Below are 26,447 nucleotides of genomic sequence, written 5' to 3' on the forward strand. Positions count from 1 at the left end.
AGCAAGAAAAATCTGAGATTCAGGTGGACTTTGTTGTATTACAAACACTTCTACCGTTAAAACCCAGTAGCTTAACTAGCCCAGATTGTTTAGTAGTTCTTATACCTTCTAACGCGTCACACAGAAATATCATACGTCACTGGATCAAAGGGGAAATCCCATTACCTAGCAACTCGTATGACGTCATCGCGTCGCTAGGAGCTTTTCTTCCCCTTCATTTGCCCCCCTCGGCTCTACAGGTACAAATAACATCTGGACAATAGCCACGTTCCAAATCAACAATCGACATTGTTTGCATGTGTGACGTCATAGAACCGATAACAACGCTGGGCGCCATATGACTTGAAGTTGACCATTTATTCGGTTGTTTGCTTACGATTCAGCTAATAATGTTACAATTTGTTTAGAAATCAGCGGCAGTCTAACGTCGCGAGTTCAAATTCTAATGCTGGCTTGTCTTTTTGTGTCTGGACATGTAAGAAAATAAGTTAAAAAAAAAATTACATAGTTGAATTGTGGGAGCACCCAAAATGAAATGAAAGCCACATTTTACCAAAAAAACAACAACAACATAAAGGACATTATGATGTTGTTTCGGCCAGCTGGGTTACCGTCTGATGGCTTATCTTTTACTGCTTTGCTTTATAGAACTTGCTGACGCTGACCAAAGTTGGTGGAATAATCATTTTCAACGTGAGGAAAAGTATTTCGGGTTCTTATATCGAAGATTTAGAAAAAGTGGTGGATGAAATGCAGGAGAATAATCTGATGGAAATAGTGGAGAAAAAAGAAATTCTACATGTCCCGAAAGTTAATACCAAAGTTTCTGTGCTGTATGTGTGCAGAAAAATAAGGAACTCGTTAAGTTATTCCTGAAATACGTCTTGAATTTGATTTCATCTTATTACCAATTTAATTTTCAATACAAATCGCACGTAAGGCAAGTATTTTGAAACAACGAGGTTTTAGCGCAAAAAGCTTAGACCAGTGGTTCTTAACCGGGGTTCGGTTGAACCCAAGAGGTTCGGCCTCGTTGAATCTGGGGTTCGACGAAGGTCTTTTGGAGTACAAATTACTCGTTTTAGTCAAACTGTAGGGTTCTATGGTCGCTAAACATTTTGTTTGCTAAATATTAAAACACTGGAAAAACTTCTGCCAAGGTCTGCCAGTTCTGTTGGAGAGTGCATAAAGCCATAGGTTATTACTAAGCTATAGTTTAGAATTAAAAACATACGGACAATTACAGACAGCGCTGTGCACTTACAATAGGCGTTTCACTCAACACACTTCCTAATTTTACTATTTAATTTCTAACTCAAGAAACAAACAAATTTGCAGAAATGCGTATTACGTGTAAACGTAGACAAATTACCCTGTTGCGTAAATATCAGGTATTTTTACTTGTTGACGTTGCGCTGCTATTGTTAAGTGCCAGTTGTCACAGTTGTGTAGCTATGTTTTTTTTCAACAAGCGAATTAAATGTTAAATAAAAGTAAAGCACAACACATACAAGGAAATGGAATTAAAAAATAATTAGTCCAGCACACTAAAGCTTAAATTGTTGGCGAACTGGAATAAGTTACCCTTCCGGCCCTCCCAATTTCGAAAGCAAAAAACACAGACATCATAAACATATTTTCTCTCATCCCTTGAAGTCACTCATGCAGAACTTTGTTTTGTCACGTGTTTGTGAACAAGTTGTTTTGTGGATTTTGACCTTTTTTGCAAAATGCAATTCGGGTTTTTATTAATTCTGAGCCCAAATTTCTACTATCGAATGAAACGTTATTATTGTGACAAAGTGTTTGTTGGATTTTAATTGTGGCTAATTTGATTTGGTGAAATACCAACTAGTTCGTTGTTTTTAAGACCTTGAGCTGAGCGATTTGTTTGACTTCGTTGCATTTCAGTTAGCGCAAGCCTTTACCTTTTCTGTGAAGTATGACGTCAGTGCAGGGGGCGCTTGCCTCTGTCATGTCGAGCAGTAATTTGGACGCAGATGATATTTTTCATCTTCTGGAATCTTCTGATTTGAGCGTCCAGGAGGAAACCATGTCACTTGTCAAAGATAATCTTGGTTCTGTCTCGGAACCTTGGCTCTTGCAAGGACTTGTGGAGTTTTACATGAAATCGGGAAATTCCTTGGCCAGGGAGTTGTTGTGTGTTGTACGCCAACAGCAACATAAGGTGAAAACTCATAGTAATTTAGTGACAAACTACTTATCTATTTCGAAGTTTTTTCCAGTCTGCAGAACATGGCAGTTCTCGACATAATCTCAGCCCAGTCTGCAGAGTGTGGCAGCTGCACGTGCGATTTAAAAAAAAAATTTTTGCACATCAAAATTTGGGGTTTGCACACGAAAATTTTGCACCAAAGGCATTTAATTGGGCTGTCTTGACCTCTTTTACTTGCTTTGTGCCTGCTGAAATCGGTCTTGCTTGCAAACTTACGGGTTGTGCACGTGCGCACGCGAGATATGTAGGTCCTGCTTGCATGAGATCTCTTCGTCAACTGCCATGTTCTGCAGACTGGATCTCAGCTGTGCACGACCAACATGCCCTTCTTGTGCGCATGTACGGCCCTGAAATGCCTGTGCAAACTCAATTTCAGCAGGCACAAAGCAAGCAATAGAGGTCAAGGCAGGACATATAAATGCCTTTGGTGCAAAATTTGGCATATAACACCAAAAAATGGTGTGCAAAAAAATATTGTGTGTGCAGCTGCCATACTCCCCAGACTAAGTTTTTTTGCGTTGCATAGTTGGTTTTTTATCTTTCCAGCTCTCAACAAAATCCTATGAGCAGTTGGTCAAACTAATAAGGTCCCTTACTTTGTCAATACATGCTTTATATGGGTTAGGTACCTGATTATAAAAATACTACATATGCAACTCTTTTTATTAATTTTTTTTAAATGTTTTTTTCTGTCATTTGTTCACAGGCATTCATGAACAAAATTGCTGAATATTTACAAAAAGTTGGAACCAGGTTGAAAGCCCTTACACTTTTGGGTCACATTATCAGGAGTGAGCCGATATGGACACATTGTATTATCAACACAAAGTCATTTCAGACAGTGTTAAAGTGCCTTCAGGTAATACACATTCTTACATTCAGTAATTTGTTTGCATAATCTCTACAGCTCTAGGTACCGTATTTGCTCGATTGTAAGCCGCGGCTTATATTGTTTTTTAACTGCCGTTTGTGCGGCTTATAATCGAAGGCGGCTTACAATCGAGGGCGGCTTATATTTTTATTTTATACCGAAATCATTTCTACACTCCAACATTTTAAATTATTTGGGGTTCAAAACATGTATGCATGTACAGATTATACGTCGATATAGTTCTGTTGGGTACAGTTATTAACGTAACTAACGGATAGGTTGACACTGATTTGCCGACGGTCACCTCTGCATTGTATGTGATTGTGACTCTGCTTCCCAAAGTTGCAAGTCAGATTTCAGCATCGTTACCTACAATGTGTGCAATATTCGTTCGATTGGTTTCATGGAATTCAATTAAACCAGGTATTCAGTTAACAAAAATTTATAAAGCTGTCATTGAAGATGTTATACAGTATCAGCAGTTTACCAAGGATTCCCATATAGCAGGTTCTGGGCAAGAAAAAATGTAGGCTGCGGTGGGATTCGAACCTGCGACATGAGTCTTTCCAGGACTCACGCTCTACCAACTGAGCTACACAGGCTCAGCTGTAAACCTGGTGTAAGACTGCTGGCTGTGTGTCCTGTAATGTCCTGTAATCAGTTAAGATGAACACAAATACTACACATTAAACCTTCTTTCTCCCGGCAATTTATGCAGCTTTGTGACTTCTATTACATTTTTTTATGTAGTCTTTGGAGGTTTGCCTCCATATTGTTAGCCCGTTTTCCTCACTAGAGTGATTTTTTTTCAAACTGTAATTTACATGCAATTTTGTAAAAGTATTTTGTTGAATTTTAGCTGGAGCAAGTGAAGTGAACCTCATGCATCTACATACAGCGGTTTATGCTTTGTTTCTGTGTTTGTATGGAATGTATCCATGTTACTTTATAAAATACCTTCAACAGTGCTTTCAGTCATTTGGTGGGAATTCAGGAAAAGGTAGGTTAACTTTGTTTGATTAAATTTTTATCAGGCAATCTGTGTGCTCAGTTTTGATCTTAATTTACTAAAAACAAGCTGAAACATTTTAAGGTTTTTGACAAAGGTTTTGTTTGAACTTTTTGTTCCATGATCTTGATCTGGATTTTGATCTAAAAATTTGAAAAATGTTTTCTCACACTTGGCAAACATTAAAATGTGCACATTCTCTCTTTTTTTGGACTAAATGCTGCTGGAACAGCTATAGAAACAGAAAGCAATAACTAACAAAAATGCATTTGCACAATCGTTCAGTAATTCTAAGTTATGTTTATTGTTCTTTGAAACAGTCTATTGTCATATTTCAATAGTTTCTAGTATTCCAAGATCTGGTTATATCAAAATCAATAGCTGAATGTTTTGATAAACTAAAACTTGTAATTACATGGTGCAGTTATACAATGGTAAACATATTTTAGAGCCAACAATGTCCAGTAGTTTGTCATCTATCAGTAACTTTTAGGATTTATGTTTATGTGTATGTGTACTTTATGCTGTTTCTACTTCACACAATTCACTGACCATAAAGATCTTTTACAAAGTTGTTTTGTTTTGACAATTTGTATTTTGTCAATTCTACAGGTGGGAATCCCACTGAAAAAGAGAAGGCTCGAGTTTTTGAAAACAGTGTTTTGCCAATGCTCGATCATGTGCGACTTCATCCACATCTCGTCACTGAATCCTCCAATATTGAAATGTCCAGTGAAAAGTAATTATTATGTTTATTTAGATTTTACTGTTTTCAAACTACTGCATATACTTCTTACCTACTTAATTCACATTCTTCCAAGTTAAAAAAAACTAAAAAATGTGTCTGGAACTTTTAATAATTTAAATTTATTGCCTTGAATTCCTCTGCGTACATAGTAGTCCTTGGCATTGAAATTTATATTCTGCCAGTTAATTGTCATTTTCCAAGTAAAATAACTATGAAAGTAAGTTCTGTGTATTGAAATTTTTCAGATGGAGAAAGTTGGAAAGCCAAGACATAATTGCTGACATCAGCAAAGTTACCCTGGACTCAACAGAAAATTCCAGTAGGTGCACGTTAAAAATGTTTTTGAACATAGTTGACTATTGCATCTACACACAAATACCTCGTGATAACAATTTATTTATTGCTCCAAAGTCTATTAAACTTCCAACTTAGTATGGGTGGCTATGAGTAGTAAATTTTTGTTTCCGTTCTGTTTTTGCCACCTGAACTCAAATTGCAATTTATCAGTTGCTAAAAAAATGATTTGATTAAATATATATTCCAGTTGAAAGCACATAAAGATAAGTTAAATGGGAGATGAAATCATATCTGGTTAAAATCAATAACCAATAACAAATGTACAACTGTTAGATGCAAAATCAGTAGATTGCAATGTGAAAAAGCAGACTGACATTAAACAAACTCCCCCACCAATGAAACTGAAGCTGTTTCAACACCAATCCAGCACTGATTGTGGTAAGTTTTATGACATCACAGTTAACAATAAACCAGGGGTGGTCAGTTTTTTTATGCTACAGACCAATGCATTTTCTTGAAAACACATTTCTCATTTTCAGGACGTTTTAGAAAAATACAAAATCTTTTTTTCTTTATATTTTTGGCAGAAAAGGGTGTTTTCTTAAAAGGAAATGGTCTTTGAACTTTTGAAATATAACTACTGTTACTCATTTATGGATGGGTAGTGAATTGCTTTGCCACAAAATACTTGAGTTAATAGTAGTGAATTGCACCTAAATTCAGTGGTGGGATTCAGCCGGTTCGCACCGGTTCAATAGAACCATCTCACGAAATTTTATGGGATCACCAAACCAGTTAGCATTACTGATTACTGTCAATGGACTTATTGTAACAGAACCGGCTGAAAAAATAACTTTTGTGATAGAACCAGCTGACAAAAAATTTGAATTCCACCACCAGGTTTTTTTTAAGGTTTGGTTTGGGTGACCGCTAAGTAGTTTTAAGAGACCGCAAGTGTTTCATTTAAATACCAAAAACTGTACTTGTAGTTGCAAGTCCAAATTTTGGGAAACTGCTGGAGAAACCGAAACGGTCCCCCAAAACACCTTAACAAACACTGTCCACCACTGCCTAAATTGTGTTGCTCATGATAACCCTACAGAGTGTGTTGGTTTTGCAAGACACAACACTACATATTATGTCAAATCTGTGAATAGCACCAAAGGGTATTAGAGACCATCACACTTAGGTGAATAATTAGATTATCACATCCATTTATTACTGCAGACAGTGCACACTTTCGACCTATAAGGTCTCAGTGTGCACTGTCTGCAGCTTATCATTTATTGGCTCTATATGCTTTTACATTGATACTGTGACACTGAGCCGACTTCACTGTGGTTCCCAAGCAGTTGCTTGGCCATTGTGAGCCAGTTTCATCTGTGCTGTATGTCCAGTTGTGGCATCGCACAGACTAGGTGATGCATGGGGTTGTACCCTGTGCTCCCAACAAACTGGAGTGCCGTTGAATGGCTACACTAGCCAATGCGGCCGATCTCTCGTCACCAGCTGCACTGATGAGACCTTATAGGTCGAAACAGTGTGCACTGTCTGCAGCTTATCATTTATTGGCTCTATATGCTTTTACATTTATTACTGTTACTGTATAATCTCAACAAGCTTTTGTGCACTGTACTACACACATTCAGTGTTATTTACCTGATGAAGGCGACCTGTATGAGACGTCGGAAAAAAATCATTTGCCAGAAGAGCTCTATAAACTTGATACTTTTGTTTTGTCTCAATGCTTACTAGATTATTTCAGTTTTTTATTGTGTTTATTTCAGATCAACTTCTGCCTACTTCATCATCACAACAGGAATATATTTGGAGTCCCTCAGTTGCCATCGGCCTCTCAACCCCACCTCAATCAAGGGGGATTTCCCCAACTCCATTTTTACAGCCCCCTGAGGTAAAACAAGTATATATAACAGTCATGCAACACCAAAAAACTGGTAAATCTGTGTGTAAAAACTAAGTTGAATAAGTATAATTTGCGGACTTAATTAATTTACCACAAAGTCAACCGATATTTTTTAGACTTCAGATGTTTCTGCAACTCAAGAAGATTCCCCTAATAGTAAACAGAACAACAGACCAGTAACACTAGGAGTGAATACGTCTGATGCTTTTATGCCCAACAGGTACAACACCATTTTTTGCATGTAATCTTCCACTAAATAAAAGCTCGTTCGACGTTAACTTATGTGACTCTCAACATTTATGGTGGTAATTATGGGTCCACTTCCCTGAAGGGGACACATATTGATTTTACTTGAATTGTTTTTTTTTCTTCTTTTTTTTCTTCCCAAAGTTTGTCCGACTCGTTTTTCCATCAAATGTTTGATGGATTTGGCTGAAACTTATACAGATGGTAGATGTAGTTATGTAGATGTGCATCCCGCTTTGTTTTTGTCGATAACCCCAGTATTTATCCCGCTCGCCCCCTAAAATGGGTGTTTTTACCCAAAGTTTGTTCGACTCGTTTTTCCATCAAATGTTTGATGGATTTGGCTGAAATTTACACAGATGGTAGATATATTCATGTAGGTGTGCATCCCACTTTGTTTTTGTTGATAACCCCAGTATTTACCCCGCTAGCCCCCTAAAATGGGTGAGCTTTTAAACAGTGTCAGAATTGGCTGAAATTTGGATTTCTTGTAGAGTATGCCATTTATAGATGTCGATTGTTGTGTTCAACCCTGTAGTCCTAACATTTACCCCACAAGCCCCTATAGTGTAAAACGTATTTGTATGTTACTGGGCACCACAAACGAAAGATTTCTTTGGCGCAATAGTGTTACAAGGGCAACCAGTTGTATGTTGCACGTTGGTGGGTTGCTTGGTGGTCGTTTTTGCGCCATGGCAGTTAGGGGTTTGTTAACAGCCCTATGACGTCAGAAACATTAACAGTTGCTGTTCAAAACACCTCTAGTGGTCGAAAAACATTGGCGGATTGGGCTGAAATTTTGCAGTACTATTGATTGATTCATTGTGGTTTTTATATATTTTTTAGTTTGTGTGTCGAACTCAATTAGTTGCCCTACTAGCCCCCTAAAATGGGTCAGTTTTTTAAAACGTTAAATAGGACATACTTCAAACAATATCTGGGGGGAATCTAATTTTATAGTTTGTATTCTACATAGTATTATTATTTAAGCCCAGTCCCGATCACTGTGTTTTACCTTACAACACCCGACTTTCTCATGGTTATCTCTTGAATTGCATTATCTACAACTTTGCATGTGTGGGGACCCATGAGTTTTTGCCTGCAGAAACGACTAAAGTTATAAAAGACGATGGCTAATATGGGACCCAATACAAAATAAGCATAGGAAATATATTTATGTTTTAAAATAGGTTATAGTGTATATGCAAGGGCAATATGTGCTAAGCCACCCTTCTAGTTCTGTACATTAAAATTGCAAGAAAATATGAATGGGAAACATGGGTAAAATGAATCGCTTGGTGCAATATGGACAGTCCTACTTCAAAATCAACTGCTTTTGAAAACCGAGCTTAACCAGGTGCACTCATAATTACTTAAACTTACAAAAAACAAACCAGCCAATGCAGTAAGGTTAAAAAAGTTAATATTTCAATTATTTTTTACTTTTTATTTCTGTGTGCAAAAACTTATTTCTTTATTGGTTTTCAGACCTCATCAAACGTCTTCTTCAACTTCAACGCCACTGAAACAAAATTTTCCGCCTCTTTCTACCAACACTGCTCAGAGGTAAGCATTGGTGCAAGTACAGTTTACTATAACTTATCGACTAATACTTGTTGAATTTAATTTTTAGTCCTCTTCATACTTCACCAAATCCACCACGAACTAGAACAAAATCAGATGGAAAGGTGAATATTATTCTGACTAATGCGCTTTCTTGTTATGTTACAACTACAAGAAGTAATGAAACACTTGGGAGCAAATTATCAACGTAACTTGATCGTTATGTCACACCTCAAATTTCTGAGGCAGTGCTTATACTATGTGTTTCATGTTGTTTTATGCCGATTTTTTAAATACATGTTTGTTGGACATCATTTGTTAAATAAGTGTGGCCCAATCTTTTTATCATTTTTTACTCTGCTGTTTATTTTCCATGTATAGTGTTTCTATGTTGGCAGGAATCTTTTGTTGTGATTGGAACTGAATGCACTAGCCCCGAATCTCTACAAGGTATTTTTGGGTTTTTAGATGTTAGTAACCTATGATTTCTATTTTATTTCTTCCCTTTCCTCTATACAGAAAACGGCCATGTTGGTAAATACTGGATAAATTGATAAATATATGGGGACTCTATTAAACTTTTTAATGTAACAAGTTTATGTGTGATAAATATTTAGTAAATGGTGTATGTGATTAAATCTTATATAAGAGTGTTTTAAAAGTATTTACATAGAAGTAGTAAAAAATATGGTGTATAGGAAAGCAAGGTTGGTAGTTTTTCTAAATGTTAAATTTATTTTACAGAAAACTTGAACCATGGTACTGAACTTAATAAAAAGGTATTATGTAGTGTTTATTTCTGTATTTTTGTGGCGACAGTGTTGTAATGTTAACTTATTGCTCCTTATTTAAAAGGTAATTAGTGAAGCAATATTATAATAGCTGTTGCATTTCTGCAAGGCAATAAATCTTATGCTATCTTAACTTCATATAACTCAACAACCAATTGAATTTATTGAACAACACATTTTATCCAACAATTTGTATTTATTGTTGTCTGCATTTTATCTAATCATCTCTTTGATGAACTTCTCTGGATTTCTGTGTTTAAATCTGGATTTCTGTGTTTCACCTACAATATACAATTACAAAATCTGTTTTAAATCTCCGAAAACAATTTTAAACATTACCGATTTTTTTTACAATCACCTTGTTCTAATGACATCATGGTCAAACTTATCCCAGCCATTATTTGAATCTTCAAAATCAAATTTGTCTTCTTCAATCAGGTTCAAAATTTCTTAAACAAACAAATACATAAACAACAACAATAAACGTATTCAGTACATAGATTCGCACAGTTTCTGTTACACTAAACGAATTCAGGTTCATAATTACAACTTTTGGTCATTTCTTACCCATTTTCATATCGTCTCTACGTCTTCTGGCATAAGCATCGGTTGTATCAATGCACATGAGCATCACACAAGCCACCAATACCAACAAAACTACTTTGTTCATCTTGTACTTGTTTCTGTAACAGATATTCAATTAATTAACTGTGATTAAGATAAAATTTGACACTATAGGTAGAATACACTTATCAGTGCAGCTGGTGACAAGACCTTACAGACAATTCTAACAATTGTAGGTCGAAACAGTGTGCACTATCTGCAGCTTAATATATTCTTGCTTTCATACTAAAATTGTTAGAATTTTTGTACTCCTTACAGCTTAATTTTTAAAAGCAGACTGCAACGTTGCAATTCTTACTAAAGCTGTATTAAACTAAAGCATGGATTCTGGGAGTTTCTTGAAAAAAATGTTGGAAAACTACACTAAGTTAAATGCTAAATTGCTTTAAGCGATTTCCTGAACCCATCAATTGGCTGTTTGTGAAAAATAAAAATAAATGTGTGAAAACCTTAAAGTGATTTCCTGATTTCGCCAACTTTACTGTAAATTCCATCCTATATTTCGTGGCGTTTCCCAACAAATCAAAGTCCCATCATTGTTGCGTTGTTCCGTGCTTTCAGTGCAACACAAATACTTGGGAGTATTTTCCCATGCTATCACAACAACGACTCAAATTTTAACTCCGATTTTGAGATTCCAACAATGCGAGTACGGCTTGTAACTCGACAAATTTATGAAAACCGTTAATGATAACTCCGATTGATGTAACAACAAAGACCTAAAACAACTCGAAATTTAAATTACATGAGGTCGATCAAATCATATGAACTCGTGATTCAAGTCATATGAACTCGATCAAAACACATGAACTCGTGATTCAAATCATATGAAATCGTGATTTAAGTCACATGAACTCGTGATTCAAATCATATGAAATCGTGATTTAAGTCACATGAACTCGTGATTTAAATCATATGAACTCGTTTTTTAGGTCACATGAACTCGTGATTCAAGTAATATGAACTCGTGATTCAAGTCACATTAACTCGTATTAGACACAACATTTCAGTTAAATGACTCGGGAATATGCTAATTCCGAATATATGTTTTCCTATTTTTTTCCATAGGACTCAGAGAGTTGTTTCGAAGCATCAGAAGTTTGTGTGATCGACAGCAATGATCAAATTTCCCCAAATGAAGCGAAACCCGCCGAAAATCCAAGTATTTATCATTATTTCCCTTTTTCCGATATTGGGCGTCGATAAGTTCGCATGTTACGTGTGGTGTGAAATAAACAAAAACCCCACAGTAAATGATTTTTTGCATAATATTGTCGTTTAAATATAAAAGTATTGAGCTAAAAAATGATAAGCAAGCATGACTGCACTAGCCAATAAGGTCAATATCTTGTCACCTGCTGCACTAATGAGACCTTATCAGACGAAACAGTGAGCACTGTCTGCAGCTTAATCACATTTTACCTTTAGCAAATTTATATGCAACAAACTTACTGAAAATATAATTGTTGCCATGAAATTGACCAAGTGTTGAACATTGTAAAACTTTGAAAACCCAATGAAAACAAATGTCTAAATTATGGTTGCATTGATGTAGGCCGGGAAGCCGATTGCTCGACCGAATTCACACCAGGACTTCAAGCTTACCAGGGCGGTTCTGCAGAAGATGGACAAAGTAATGACCTCCATATATAAGCTATTGCTGCCAGGCATAATATCAAGTTCGTAGAGCTCTTCTGGCAAACGTATGTACATTTGCCAGAAGAACTCTACGAACTTAATGACCTCCACAATGGTGAAATGGTCTCTGTGTTTTGTGTTCCGTATTTACTTGATTTAATTAAAGATGAACATAAATATGTAACTGGGATCAGCCCTGAAGCGTCGATGCAGACCAGCGATCACAACACACTCGTGTATAAATCACAATACGCCAGGCCTATTAAAGGCGTTGTACCGAATTTTTGTTAGCCTACGCCTTGCCATATTATGGTGAATGCTTGGTATCGGGCTGATTCAGTATGGCGCCATCAACGGGCCTGGTGCCTTTACTTGAAAATATATTACAAGTAGTTGTGACCATTGTAAGTAGTTTGATTTGAGAATGACACAAGTTGCTGTCCAAACGTTATGCAAACGTTATACGCCAATGTACTGTCTGGTTTTATTCTGGAAATGTATAAAATAATGTAGGATTTACGATCATTAGTGTGTGACCATGATATTATTGTTCTTTGCTTTTAGATCCAACTGAAGAATGCGAGAATGATAACTTCACATCGGTTCGGGCACTGCTTGACCTTTCACCTAGTGACAAATACATCGAGAAATCCCCTAATCAGCTACTCGATCTGCACGTGCAATTACTCGCCGAATCTTATGCTAAAAACGCCAGGTGAAAAATCTAAACTTGCTTTCGTCATTCGCAAGCGTAATAAAGTTTAATCCCAACCCATTTGGTTTCATGAAATTGCTTGTTCACATTATAATCCAAAGTCCTAGGGCATGCAGATATATTAGTAATTCGCTTTGTAAGAACAATGACTTATAACATTGCAGCAACATATAACGTTTTTGCCAGGAATCGCGACCTCGAGTGGCACAGTTTCGAGGGTAAGAACGGCCACGAGGGTTCGTACTTGCGCAACCAGGTTTTGCAAATCCACTGCGCGATGTTGTATGAGCGGCACAGAAGAGAGCAACACTCGATTCGTGCCAGAAAATTAATGAGGAAAGTTTACGACACCGCCGCACTGGAAGCCAGGAATAAAACATTGGTGAGAATTTGTTGGTGGGATTTTGTTCAAACTTGCTAGTTGTGGTTGTAAATATTTTATCTCAACTGCACATCTAGCGGTTCTGTGACAGAGTTGTAAGTCAAAGCGTTTCAAGCTGAGTTCGGGTTTGAGTTTTGATAAAAACGGACTTGATTCGGATCTGACTTCACACTCTGCATCATTTTTGCCCCAATTTCACACTATTCGGGCTAATCCAGGATTTCTTTAAAAAAATTCGTGTTCGTGCCGAGTTTCAGGCTTGTACTTTCGGATTATATCTCTTATTATTTTCGACTATTAGATGTGATGAACCAGTTTCGAAACCCAAACCGTAAGCTTTTCAAAGATCACGCCCCCCCAAACGATTAAGCTATAAAATATTCACAGTATTGCTGGAATATTACACTAGATGTGCCATAATAACCCGGTTTGTAAGTTTTTTTTAGCCAACAAAGAGTTTGAGATTCGATCCCACGTCTGGATTTCTCTTTTTTCAAATACGTTCGAATCCATACTAGTTTTTACAATAAAGCGCGATACAAGACCAGAAGTTTGATTTACTGAAATGAAATCGCAACATAAATGGTTTAAATTCAAGCTTTTTATTCAAACTTAGCCCGAACCCAATTCTGATTTGCAAAGTAATTCGCTACTATAGGGGACTTGGCAGTTTCCATAGTAGTTTACGTTATGTTAAAATTTCCGTAAGGTGACGCAGTTTAAATGACCTTTGAAACACTTTGTGCAGATGATGCAAGTTCAAAACTTGGAGAAAGAATCAGAAAACTTCGGTTTTGTGGAGAAAACTTATCGAGACAAGGTGCGTCATATCTCCATACATTTCTTATGCGGGTTAAGAGCAAGTTTTGACCATTCAAGCGTGTTAACAATGTCTTTAAATTTGTAAAAATTTAAACTACAAATTGCCTGAACATTTAAATGTTTTGTAATTTGCTGATTATGGAATTGAAATCTCACTACAAAATCCAGATTATAGATTTTTACAAAAGTTTGTTTCCAACTTACAACTTGTTTAAATAGAAAAAAAATCATTTTTCTGAAAAAAACTTTTTTAGATAAAAGCACTTGAAAAGGGTCACAAGGTGGAGCTGGAGAGCGTGTACAGTCAACTGAATGAGCAGAGAGAAAAGATCGGCAAATTAGAAACAACGTATACACATCTCTCATCTGGTAATTAACAATTAATTTATCAAAGTTTAGGGTAATTTTATTTCTTGCAAAACCAATTTAAGAAAAAATAATAATTAAAGATTTTATGAGCATTTCCGCGGAAAGTGAGCAGTTACGCAACAAAATAATATGATGTCTATTTTATGATTTCTATAGACAAGGAACTTCTCACGAACGAATGTGAAAAACTTAAATCGGAAAATACACGCTTGCGATCACGTGTTTTCACGCTTGAACAGCTCGGTGGAATGTCCGAAGAAGATCATCAGAAACTTCGAAAACTGGAAACCAAGGTAGAAAAATAGTTAAAACATTTGGAAGGCCCATTGAATGTCGTATCAAGCCTGTCTCCCAAGCGTTCCAATACAGCAAGGCACAGGCTAGAAAAATCTAGTCTCTGTTTAGACCGAAACGGTCCCCCAAATTTCTCCAGCGGTTTCCCAAAATTTGGACTTGCAACTACAGTACAGTTCGTTTAAGCAAATATGGCTATTTTTTGGTATTTAAATGAAACAATTGCGGTCTCTTAAAACTACTTAGCGGTCACCCAAACCAAACCTTAAAAAAAACCTGTCTATGTTCATCTTAGCTCTTTTAAAAAAGTGTTGTTGCACGATTTGGCGAAAAACCAAGAATGCAGGAGTTTGCGGATTCAAATCTCAACGCTGGTTCATATTTCCGCAACTCTATCAAGCAACTTTATTGCTTATTGAGAGCCACATAAGGTTGGGTGGGATTCGAACCCACAGCCTTTTCAAGTTCCGGTATAAGCGCTATTTCTGTTCAACAGTCCCGCAGTGATACATAATCTGCTCCACGAAACATGAAAAACCGATTTGTCGTGGCCATCGCTTAAGATTCGAAGTGATGTAACGTTTGAGCGAAGTCTTTGTAAACTTGTACCTTTGGCTTTCTTTTTTTAAATCCACTTGCTTCAAATATTTCACTTTCTTTAGTTCCAGTGCATTGCTTATAATGTTACTTAAAAACACAGAGATGATCTTAGGGAAAAACAGCAACTGGTTTCACTAAATTAAATATTCAGTGAAATGAACAGAGTTTAATAGCAATAAAGAAACGCAACAACATTTACACAGCTTTCATTTTGTTTCACTCAGACAGCTCAGTTGAAAGCAGATCTGGTAAAATCATCCCAGGAAAATTCGCAACTCGAACACATGGTGAAAGAGGCGCGTGGTGGCGCTGCTGCGCAGGTCGCTGAGGCAAAGATGACGTCAGATGCTTACGCACGTCAGCTCGCTGCAACCGAAGCCAAACACAAGTAAGCAAATATTGGTGGCATAGGCGCCGAGTTTTACAAAAATGCAAGGTGGCGAACGAAAAATATGACGTCACATCACCTGACGTCACAAATGCGTGCAGCCACAAAAGCTCAAACACTAAGCCCAATATACTTCCAACAGAATGCAACATTCGCAAAAATAAATCAAAAGAAGTGTTCGAAATTATATTTGATTTGGAACACGTTGCTGTAACGTTTATCATCCAAAAAATGTTTCGTCAAGGTGCTGTTGCTTTATATGACCTAAGATAACCATTTATTACAAAACATTCGCATTACACAAAAAAATAAGGAAGCATTTACTCGCAAACAATGTTGTGTTTGACGTCATAAAGGAGGGACTGACGAAACCAGGTTGTACTTTTAAGAAATGTTTTGTTGCTTTTCCGGTAGCAAGCTTGTTTTCAAAGCAAAATGTACCCAGTTTTAAACAGACTTTTCCATGCTTTGTGCAAAACCGCTACAAACTGACCTAAATATCCACGGTGGCCGCCACCGTGCTCTAGAAACCCAAGGTGGCGGCACCACCCCGCCACCGCCTACTCGGCGCCTATGATTGGTGGTGTTAAACGAAAATTAATTTGAGGTTCCCTCCCCTAAAAGTTTGGGTTGCTGCTTTCTACTAACTTGTCTTTAGAAATACTATAAACACGTGTGTGGGGACCCATTTGTTTTTGTGGGAAACAAATCATGTAAAAAGATCGAATAGTGTGTAAGTCGGGTATAAAAAGTCGGTAAATAGGATATAGAATATATAAAATTAAAGTATATAGGAAAGCATCCTTTTTATTTGATTTTTTGCATTTTCTTGTTTGATTATAAAAAAATAATTGCATTAATTAATACTGTTACTAAATTGCATAAAAACGTGTGTGGGGACCCATTCGTTTTTGCTTACAAAAACAATCATGTTTGTAGATGAAATGATGTGTATAGTAATTAGATAAAGTTGAATTTATTTGCATAGTCACTTTATCATCAAATTTAAATAGGACGTAGAATATATATAATGAAAAAAATATAAAAGCCACTTATCTGGTTGATTTTTATCTATTTAATTGCTTTTGTGTTTTTGTGTTACAGACTTGACAAGGCACAACTCGATTTGGTGCAGAAGAAAGCTTTGGAATTTGAATCTGAGCTTCAGAAGAAGGAATTGTTGCTTTCGGAACAAAAAAAGTATTTGGAGAATGTTAAGTCTCTTGCCAGGTAAAAAAAAGGAATTGAACATTTCCTAAACTCAAAAAAAACTAAAATCCTTGGAATTGAAAACAGTACTAAGTGTTTCGTGAAACAGATGTCAAATTGGGTGCAATATTAAACTGCAAGCGAGAAAAACGAAATTCCTCGAAAAATAGTTTTTTGTAGGTTTACTGAAAACAAATTGTGGACATTTCAATTGCTGCTCGAGTGACATTAGTGTGTCTTATTTGTGGTACGGGCAAGCCAAATTGTTTACAAAAAACGGAATTTCTGGGATAATATTGGATTTTTTGTTCGTTTGATGTATAAACCAATTGGGACAACGTAGTTGTAACTCTTCCAGCAGTCTTTATTATAATATGCCTGACGTTTCGATGTGCCATACGAGACACATTCATCAGGGTAACGGTTACCCTATTATAATAAAAACTGTTGGTAGAGCTGCATATTTGTTAATACGTTATACCTGACAGCAACAGTTTATCAATTGGGATTGAAGTTAAATTTATTGATTTTGCAACAGAGGTCAAATCAAGGCCATCGGATCAAAGTACAGCGCGCAAAAACAAATTAGTCAAAGACTCGAAATCCAGGTTTTGGAGTTGTTCAGCCGCTTGACGGCGATAGAGGGCGAGATGGCGATCCGAGAACGAACTCATTTGACCTCTGGGCCCAGGTCTATACAGGTGAGAGGAAATATGAATTGATTATAATATTTTTTTGTGGAAATAAGAAGTCCTTTGGAATACTATTACACGGATCTGTTTAAGTGGTTATAAACGGGTGTAACGTGTGTGGCCTTCAATCACTGATGATGCCATGAGCATTTGCCGAAACGTTTGAATAATAAAGCATGTCGCTTTTTACGTCTGTTTAGGCCGTTATTGATTTGTTGTGAAAATTTGTGTAAGATACTGTACAATAGTTTTGCGTCTAGTCCCGAATTTACAACCTACTTGGTTTACGCAAAGTACCGCAATGGAAAGACTGCATACTTCACTTAACTGAATTGGTGAGGTGATGCTTTGTTGCCTGGTACTTCCGACAAACTGGAATGCCGTAAGATGGCTACACTAGCTAATATGAAAGTATTATAACAGCCATATTTACTATTGTAGCCATCTAACGGCATTCCAGTTTGTTGGGAGTAACAGGCTGAAAATCCATGCCTCACCAATTCTGTTCGATGCCATACTAGCCACTACGGCCAATGTCTCGTCACCAGATGCACTGATGAGACCTTATAGGTCATAACAGTGTGCACTGTCTGCAGTTTACTTATCATTTATTGGCTTGGTGCTGTTATATTCCAAACTTCACCGTTTAAACAACTTATTTTTTTCAGTCAATCTCTGCATTCAAAGCATCGGATGCTTTTGAACAAATTATGTCATCCAGTCCACAACTAAGTCCGCCCGTCCGGGGAGGAATGGATTTGTTGGCCTCTGAAAGGAAACTTGCTCAAAACGATTAGAAAAGAAAAGTTACAATGCTTCTTCATATGTTTGATTTTCAACCAATCACAATACAACCTTTGGAAATTTCAACCATTAGCAACTTAAATATATGTGACTTATTTATCACAAATGTTTGTTCTTTGATACGAAAGTAAGTACATAAAGGTAAGCCATATTTTCAAACAGGTTTAAATCAGAACAAATCGGAATGAAGATATAATAAGGATTTTTATTTCCTTACTTCTTTGCAAGCAACCTTTTATCTGTAAGGGGAAAACACACAAGCTCCCTGAGTACACTGAGGACCACTGTGAGCAACATTAGACGTTTACACTGGGGCCACACACCAGTTTATGCGCAGCATAGATTTGCATGTGTCTGGACATACACACAAGCTCCCTGAATCCACTGAGTACCACTGTGAGCAACATTAGATGTGTACGCTGTGGCCACACACCAGTTTATGTACAGCCATAGGCGTCGATTTCCTAGCGTAAATTTTCTTTTGTGGGGTGGCAAAATTTGGTCAGGTAGTTCCTTATGTGATCAAACCACACTACGATACACGCTAGGGTTTGTAGATGGCGTTTCGCGGATATTGGCAGGGTATAAACACGTACATTACTCTGTATACAATCTTCCTTAAATTGGAGGTAACAACCATGGAAGTCACGTCACAAGTCGTCCATCTAGTTGTGTAGTTATGACGTCACAATGCGTTTTTTTGATTGGTACATTGCAGCGTATTTTAAAGTATTTTGTAACTTGAAGTTGTATATATCCATTTTCATCCCATTACCCCAAATATTTGTTTGTTTGTTCTCATGTTAATGAGGTTTAGAAATACAAGACTTAACCTGCTGAAATTTTAAACGGCTGTGGATAGGGTGCTCCTTGTTGGCTGTTAAAAATTTCAGTGCAATCGGCTCAGTGATTACTCTTACAGCCCCAAATATGTTTTTACATGCTGTCTTTTGTCAAATTTGTGCTTGCTCAGTGCACAGCTGACGCAATGGAAGTGATTCACGATAGTGGCACATGGAAAAAATGCCTCTGCTTTACGCATGAACGCAGTCGTCACTTGACCATTTTCTCAGTGGTTGGAATTAAGATGTTGCGATGTTAGTTATATTGCGCTGTAAACGTTAGTAGGTCAACTTATTCGTGTTTCAAAACGCTGAACGACAACGCGGCACGATTTGTTACACCTGTGTAACATGACTTCTCAAACTGAAAGCGTTAATGAATGGTGCGTAAATATGGCACAGTTTCTGTAAAATGGAATATATAGGAAAAACAACTATTCCAGTTTAACAATGATTGTGCCCTATTTTAGTGTTACCAAATCGCATATGTACATGTGTGGGGACCTATTAGATTATGCTTGCACAAAAAACAATTATGTTATTAAGTGCCAGGAAAAAGATAGAGACTTAATGAAATGTAGGTGCCAAATGTATATCCATTATAAATATAGTAAATGGTATATGTGATACATCGTTAAATAAGATGTAACTTAGTATATATAAACTTTTAACAATATGTGTCCTCCTTTTTAGGGATGGAAATATGGTAGCCCTATCTCATAATGATAATAATCCAAGCAAGATACAAGCAATCCACTACATGTAAATTACGGTATTAGTTATCAGGCGGATCAGAAAGTCTTTTGTCTTGATATAACACCTTGTGCGGTTGATCCTCCTGTATTGCATTTGGGTTTGCACCTCGTCATAAGAGGTAGAGCTACTTACACCACAACTCATGTCAGCCGCACATTTAACTAATTTTCAAAAAGTGGCGCAAGAGCTGAACTATTTATTTAGCGGCTAAATAGAGGTAGGGTTTGGGAAATAAGTTTTTGAAAATTTTTACTTTAAGAACTAAATTTTAGTTTTAGTTTTATTGAATTTGTAATTATTATACCTAACCCCAACCCTAATCGCCATAACCGTCAGCATATTTTGAGATATACCCTTTTTAATTAAAGTTTGTGCTCTTTGCGCCACCTATCAAAATAAGCTAATTGTGCGACTGACTTGAGTTATAGCGTTTTCAAAATTTCCGTTGCAACAAATGTGAGGATGCTTATGGTGATTGGCTGATCCGATATAACGTATTTAACAGGTCTTTCGTATATCACAACTTATGAAATTAGGAAATAAATGTGGCCTAGTGTGTAGTCAGCATTGAATCAAATACGTTTGATTTAAAACTCGAACCCGGCTTTAAATGCAGCAACCAACTATCCCCGTTTGGTAATCGCATTACCTGTTTTTCAAACTTAAAACCATAAACCAGCGGTTCCCAAACTATGCGCCGCGGCACACTGATGTGCCGCCAGATGTCATTAGGTGTGCCGCAAAAAATATTGGAATTAAAATCAATCAAGTAGAGTAGTAGTACCAGGTGCTTAGACCACTAGGCCAACATGCTCCACGTCTCTGAGATGATCAACTAGGCTATTTAATATGAAAGTGACCTGTATAGTAGTTAGTGCCTTTGTAACCTAAAAAAATTATTCAAATGTTCGAAGTGCGCCAAATAATTTTTGTTGTTTCTAAAATGCGCCTTAAAAGAAAAAAGTTTGGGAACCACTGCCATAAACTATGTGTTACCCTTTACTTAATATAAGTTACAGGGTAATAGGATTTAAACTTAAAGTCTTCCTCACTATCGCAAGAAACGATTAATTTTAGAAGAACTTCACGGCAGGTAAATATTCCAGAAAAGAAATGAATTGTTGGCGAAGGCGGCAATTAAGGTTAACCTGGGATTCGAAATAATTTCTCCCGCACGACTGGTTGCTATTGGTAATTAAATAACTTTTAGTCTGTAACTAAATAATAAATAGTATAGACAACTTTAACTGCCACTGCTTTTACCAGTAAACACAATTGATTGTGAGGTCACAATTTCTGTTTATTTCTGCGACAATAGAGTATTGTTTTGTTAGCACAATACAAACATTCCATAATTGTCGTCCCACTTTTTTTTCTGAAAATTTACAAAAAGATACAATTATTTGATCTTTTACTTTGTTTCAAAAAATTTTGTAATAAACAAAACAAGTTGCCCAATAGAATATTTTGTTATTGTAAAATCAAGTAGGTTAAATTAGTAGATGTTCGACAAAATGAAAAACGACAAGAAAACTTTCGGTCAAAACAAAACATTTATATGAGTTGTTATGCGTTTCAAGGTCACCTTGATAAGATTTCTATTTCATTTCTTCTTTCAAATTATGTGCAGAACTTTCGAACTGGTTGGATTTGGGAGTTTCAGCAGCGTCCTCAAGTTCAGATATAGCTGTAAAATATTAGTAAATAGCTATGTTTAAACGCTTTAAAGTTGCTGTGTTATCCGAACAGTTGTTCCTACGTGCAAATACTTGGTTAACTATAATTTTATAAATGGACATTACTTTACGTTACTTATCATACATGTAATTTAATTTTAGCATAAACTATTTGTTTTTGTTTACAATCAGACAAATTACAAGTTGAAAAACAACAACGTACGAGTTTTATTTTCCCTACGTCTTGCCCACCAAGCAGCAGTTGTATCAATGCACATGAGCATTACACAAGCCACCAATGCCAACAAAACTACTTTGTTCATCTTGTACTTGTTTCAGTAACAAAATCTACAACATAGTTTGCATTATTTTGCCAGACGTCAATACGAACCGTCTCAAAACGAAAAATAAAAGCTAAAACGTTTTCAAGCATAAAACAATGAAACCGATTGACGATGAAAACATTTTCAAAACTGACTGATTCCGTTTTAACCAAGAATTTCGTCGTCCATTGGTTTAACTGTTTTTTTAGGTCACAGCATGTTTTCCCTAAGAATAGCGAACCCAGCGACACGCCAGTTAATACACAGCATAGATTTTCATGTGTCTGGGCATACGCACAAGCTCCCTGGGTACATTGAGGACCACTGTGAGCAAACAGTAGCTCCAAACCGTTAAGTAAAAGTCCCATGTTTGAGTCATAACGCGTTGCCCGGAAGCATTTCAAGCCTATGTTGCTGATGTAAGAAGTTGTTATCACACAAACGTTTAGGGGTGATCTGCGTCATATGGCTTGTTGGCCTTTATGATCCGACTAATCTATTTTGAATATAATCTCTTAGGCTATGCGACGATAGTATTGATTTTAACTTGCAACTTAACAAAGTATATGTTCTCTATTTAATTTGATACATTTCTGGTAAACCATAAGTCAGTATTTTTAACCATAAAAAAACATAAAGCATGACCCAAAAGTGGGCCGCCATTTGAATTGCTTTGTTCGATAAATACAGTGTTTCACAAAGTCTTATAATAACTATAAGTAGACTAACCCACTTTATTGCATATTCGTTTCACTCTTGCAGCAAGAAGTAGGTTGCATCACAAGTAGTTTTTTTACAAACATTGCAATGTTTTAGATTTAAACAATTTTAAGGCCCCAGCTTCGCTATTAGTTTGCGCTAAATGTTACAGTAGCCACAAAATAGGGTACAGCGCTGCCTTTAGTCAAACGACTTGTCCACATTGATCTAAATTCAGATGAAATAAATGCAACTAGCAAAAATATTCTGTTTTTTTTATTGCCAAATATCGACAAACTTGGTAGAGTTCTAGTTTCTAAAAAGAAAAAAAAACAAGTCAAAATTGGTAAACATTTTCATGCGTTTCTAGTAACACAACAAGCGAATTAATTTTTCAAAAAAAAAATTATGATGATGACCAAGTCTACGTGACCAAAACGTTAAACAAAATCATGTGTTTGTTTGTTCGGAATAAGTAAGCTTAATCATCACAAAATCTTGTCTTTCTACAATAAGTTTTTTTTTCAACGTTTTAGTCAGAGCACGTGTTAAATACAAAGATGTATGTTTTGTAGGTTTCTTTATTTTCAGTTTTGTTGGTCCCGAAATGCTTTCGGGTCGACTGCCTCAAAAATGTAAAGATTTTTTTTCCAAGTTACAAAAATACTGAAACACTATCGCCTCATACCATCGAAAACTTGCAGCAGTCGTAATAATGCACAAGTTTTATTTTGCAACTGAATAAGAAATATTATTGACAATTTAAACTCACACTCTTTTCACTCGTAAACACAATTGATTGTGAGGTCATAATTTATGTTTATTTCTGCGACAATAGAGTATTGTTTTGTCAGCACAATACGAACATTCCACAATTGTCTTTTTCACCTTTTCTGTAAATTTAGGAAAAGGTAATCAAATAATTAAAACTTCAAACACTTATCCGACTTGAACTGTTGGCGATTACACAAATGGCAATTAAACAACACCAAACAGAATTCAGACAAAAGTTTTTTGTGCGTTTGAAGGTCGCCTTGATAAGATTTCTATTTCTTTTTTTCGAGGTCATCCGCAAAACCTTCATCTTGGTTGGACTGGATATTTTCAACAGCGTCCTCAAGTTCAGTGAGATCTGTGAAAAACAGTTGAGAAAAAAATGAAGCTTCGGTTAGTACGGTTTCGAATTGGTGTTTGAAAAATAACTCAGCTTCAGCACTTGAGTTCAAATTGACCAGGACATGTGAAATAAACCCAAAATATACTGTTTTAAAACCAAAATATACTGTTTTAAAACCAAAATATACTGTTTTAAAACCAAAATATACTGTAAATGATGTTTAAACTAGTGATGTACCGAATCGGCTAAATTTCGATTCGGCCGAAACCGAATATTCGGCGGTTTTGCCGAATAAATTCGGCCGAATCAACCGAATCATTTATGACGTCACGCGAAGTCGTACGCTACGCGTTTGACGTGACAAAAATGTTTATCTACCAGTCAGCCAGCGCAAAATAGTTGTGTTTCGTCCTTATTTCAGTTCTGTGGGGTTTAAAATTGCCTTAAGCATGATTGGCAACCTGCCAATGAATTACTAATTTTAATAAGCAGAAAAGACACGTTTAACGCTTTAAATTTTGTTCGTAAACGATTCGGTTTCGGCCGAATCGCAACAAATTATTCGGCCGAAACCGAATCTTTGCAAAAATGATCGATTCGGCCGAATAAATTCGGCAAACCGAATATTCGGTACATCTCTAGTTTAAACACCTCAAAATCTTATAAAACCTACCATTTCTAAAATCTCCTTTTCTGCGTCTCCGCCTTCGCCAAGCAGCAGTTGTATCAATGCACACGAGCATCACACAAGCCACCAATGTCAACAACACTACTTTGTTCATCTTGTAGTTGTTTTCATCCGAAACGTCGACTAAATCTCAATTGTATGGCTTGTTTTCACTTAACAACAGGTCACTCAATAAATTCGAAAACAGACCAGAAGCATAGCGTCATTATTTTACCGGTGCCGATTTGTTACACGCAGCACGTTTTTTGTTTTACTAAATACGCTGTTTATGGTGGTTTACTTCTTTTGATACAACAGCACTGGGTCTTTATGCTTGCTGGTGCAGGGTTGTAAGTCGGGTCGGGTCGGGTAGGGGCTTAACTTTTTTTTAAAAAGGGCCTGACTTCACTCTGTGTTAGTATTTTCTGAGTAAGTTTAAGTAGCTAGTTGTTGAACTAATGCCCAACAGCCCTAAAACGCCCTGTTCAAGTCCATTATCTCTATTGTCTGTTGTGTTTGTTGTATTGGTCTGTTCTTGAAGCTTTAATGCAGTAAATCAAACTATTCCTAACGCGGGTGGTTAGATTGTAGGGCCCATTCGACTGGTTCCACCAACGACCCCAGTAATATAACCTAAAACCTACGGTGTAGCCGTTAGTCATGACTCATGATCCATCAATTGTGCAATCCACTTTTTTCGCGTTCCTTAAACGTTGTGCATGGATTTCCGGCTTATGATTGTTAAATGCAATTGTATCACTATTTGATCTTTCACCAAGCGAAATAAGTTTAACTTAACAGAACTAAAATCTGTTTCGCATGTCTTGGCAACTAAAAATAAATTCATAAGCAACTTAATCTAACACTTCTTACACTCGTAAACACAATTAATTGAGGTGATAGTTTCTGTTTATTTAAGCGACAATAGAGTATTGTTTCGTCAGCACAATACAAACATTCCACAATGTCGTTCCCACCTTTTTCCTGCAAATTTAGGAAAATTTAATTAAATATTTAAACTTTTACTTTATGTTTCAACAAATTTGGTAATGTAGCCTATAAACAAGTATTGCCAACTAAAATGAATTATTTTTTTGTAAACTGAAATAAGGTAAATTTTAATTAAAAATATTCATTTGAGTAGTCATGCGTTTGAAGGTCACCTTGATAAGATCTCTATTTCTTTTCTTCAAGGTCTTGTACAATACTTTCGAACTGGTTGGAGTCGAGGGTTTCAACAGCGTCCTCAAGTTCAGATATAGCTGTAAAATATTAGCAAATAACTATGTTTAAAAACGCTAAGTTGCTGTGTTATCAGAACAGTTGTACCCACGTGCAGAAAAACTTAGTTAACTAAAATTTTATACATGGACTTTCCATTTTTGGACATGTAAATTAATTCTAGCGAAAACTATTTTTTACCATAAGACAAATTACGAGTTGAAAAACAACAGCGTACCGTTTCTAGCTTTATTATCACCTCTACGTCTTCTACGTCTTCTACGCCAAAAAGCAGCAGTTGTATCAATGCACATAAGCATCACACAAGCCACCAATGCCAACAAAACTACTTTGTTCATCTTGTACTTGTTTCAGTAACAAAATCTACAACATAGTTTGCGTTATTTTGCCAGACATGAACACGAACCGTCTCCAAACGAAAAATAAAAAGCTAAAAACGTTTTTTTTTAGAATACTCAGTTTCATTATCGGATGAATCGGCAATATCATTTGTACATTTTTTAACAATAAAACCTATTGACGACAAAATAATTTTTAAAACTGACTGATTCCGTTTTAACCAAGAATTATGCGTCATCCATTGGTTTAACTGTTTTTTTAGACGGGGTCAGTGATCAAAAACGGTCACACGCCCTTAGCTGGACCACGTTATGTCTTCCACACAAGAGTAACGAACCCAACGATTGGATCAGCTTCTTTTAAACCTTAAACCAGGAAACGTGTTTGACAAACTTTTGATGCAGCTTGGAGTTTTGAGCAATTACCTAATTTCCGAACTTATTTCCCGCTTTTTCAAAACAGTGACAAATTTTTCACAGAGCGCTAGAGAGACCGTCTGGTGGCAATTTTTCCTTGCAAAACAGATTTTTGTTTTTAAAACGCAACGAAATCTTCTGAAAACTA

At 36.4% G+C, this 26,447-nt stretch overlaps 1 protein-coding gene and 3 long non-coding RNA genes across 5 annotated transcripts; 1 reads left to right on the forward strand and 3 right to left on the reverse strand.

Annotated features, from left to right (window-relative positions):
* Positions 1-1,697: 1,697 nt before the first annotated feature.
* On the forward strand, positions 1,698-19,071 carry LOC145229767 (hamartin-like). Its single transcript, XM_080095093.1, has 24 exons — positions 1,698-2,188; positions 2,943-3,095; positions 3,386-3,530; positions 3,967-4,107; positions 4,729-4,855; positions 5,110-5,183; positions 5,495-5,599; positions 6,949-7,073; positions 7,202-7,305; positions 8,820-8,897; positions 8,965-9,019; positions 9,293-9,344; positions 9,639-9,673; positions 11,378-11,471; positions 11,865-11,942; positions 12,512-12,662; positions 12,849-13,044; positions 13,793-13,864; positions 14,121-14,235; positions 14,392-14,528; positions 15,354-15,517; positions 16,622-16,747; positions 17,265-17,427; positions 18,087-19,071. Exons 1-24 carry the CDS (start codon positions 1,943-1,945, stop codon positions 18,213-18,215), a joined length of 2,865 nt encoding a protein of 954 aa, XP_079951219.1. The 5' UTR covers positions 1,698-1,942; the 3' UTR covers positions 18,216-19,071.
* Positions 19,072-21,405: 2,334 nt separating this feature from the next.
* On the reverse strand, positions 21,406-21,851 carry LOC145229447 (uncharacterized). Its single transcript, XR_013860448.1, has 2 exons — positions 21,720-21,851; positions 21,406-21,507 (listed from the first exon to the last, which is right to left on the reverse strand). It is a non-coding gene; the product is annotated as an uncharacterized LOC145229447 (long non-coding RNA).
* A 1,522-nt stretch (positions 21,852-23,373) lies between these two features.
* LOC145229843 (uncharacterized) lies at positions 23,374-24,524 on the reverse strand. The gene is made up of 2 exons (XR_013860496.1): positions 24,309-24,524; positions 23,374-23,650 (listed from the first exon to the last, which is right to left on the reverse strand). It is a non-coding gene; the product is annotated as an uncharacterized LOC145229843 (long non-coding RNA).
* Positions 24,525-25,193: 669 nt separating this feature from the next.
* LOC145230023 (uncharacterized) lies at positions 25,194-26,163 on the reverse strand. 2 transcript variants are annotated; one of them, XR_013860542.1, is made up of 3 exons: positions 25,783-26,163; positions 25,466-25,564; positions 25,194-25,286 (listed from the first exon to the last, which is right to left on the reverse strand). It is a non-coding gene; the product is annotated as an uncharacterized LOC145230023 (long non-coding RNA). The 2 variants fall into 2 exon arrangements; XR_013860541.1 differs by having other exon boundaries at positions 25,762-26,121.
* Between the last annotated feature and the right edge of the window lie 284 nt (positions 26,164-26,447).

Source organism: Phallusia mammillata, chromosome 5, assembly GCF_965637545.1.
Source record: "Phallusia mammillata chromosome 5, kaPhaMamm4.hap1.1, whole genome shotgun sequence".
Taxonomy (NCBI): Eukaryota; Metazoa; Chordata; class Ascidiacea; order Phlebobranchia; family Ascidiidae; genus Phallusia; species Phallusia mammillata.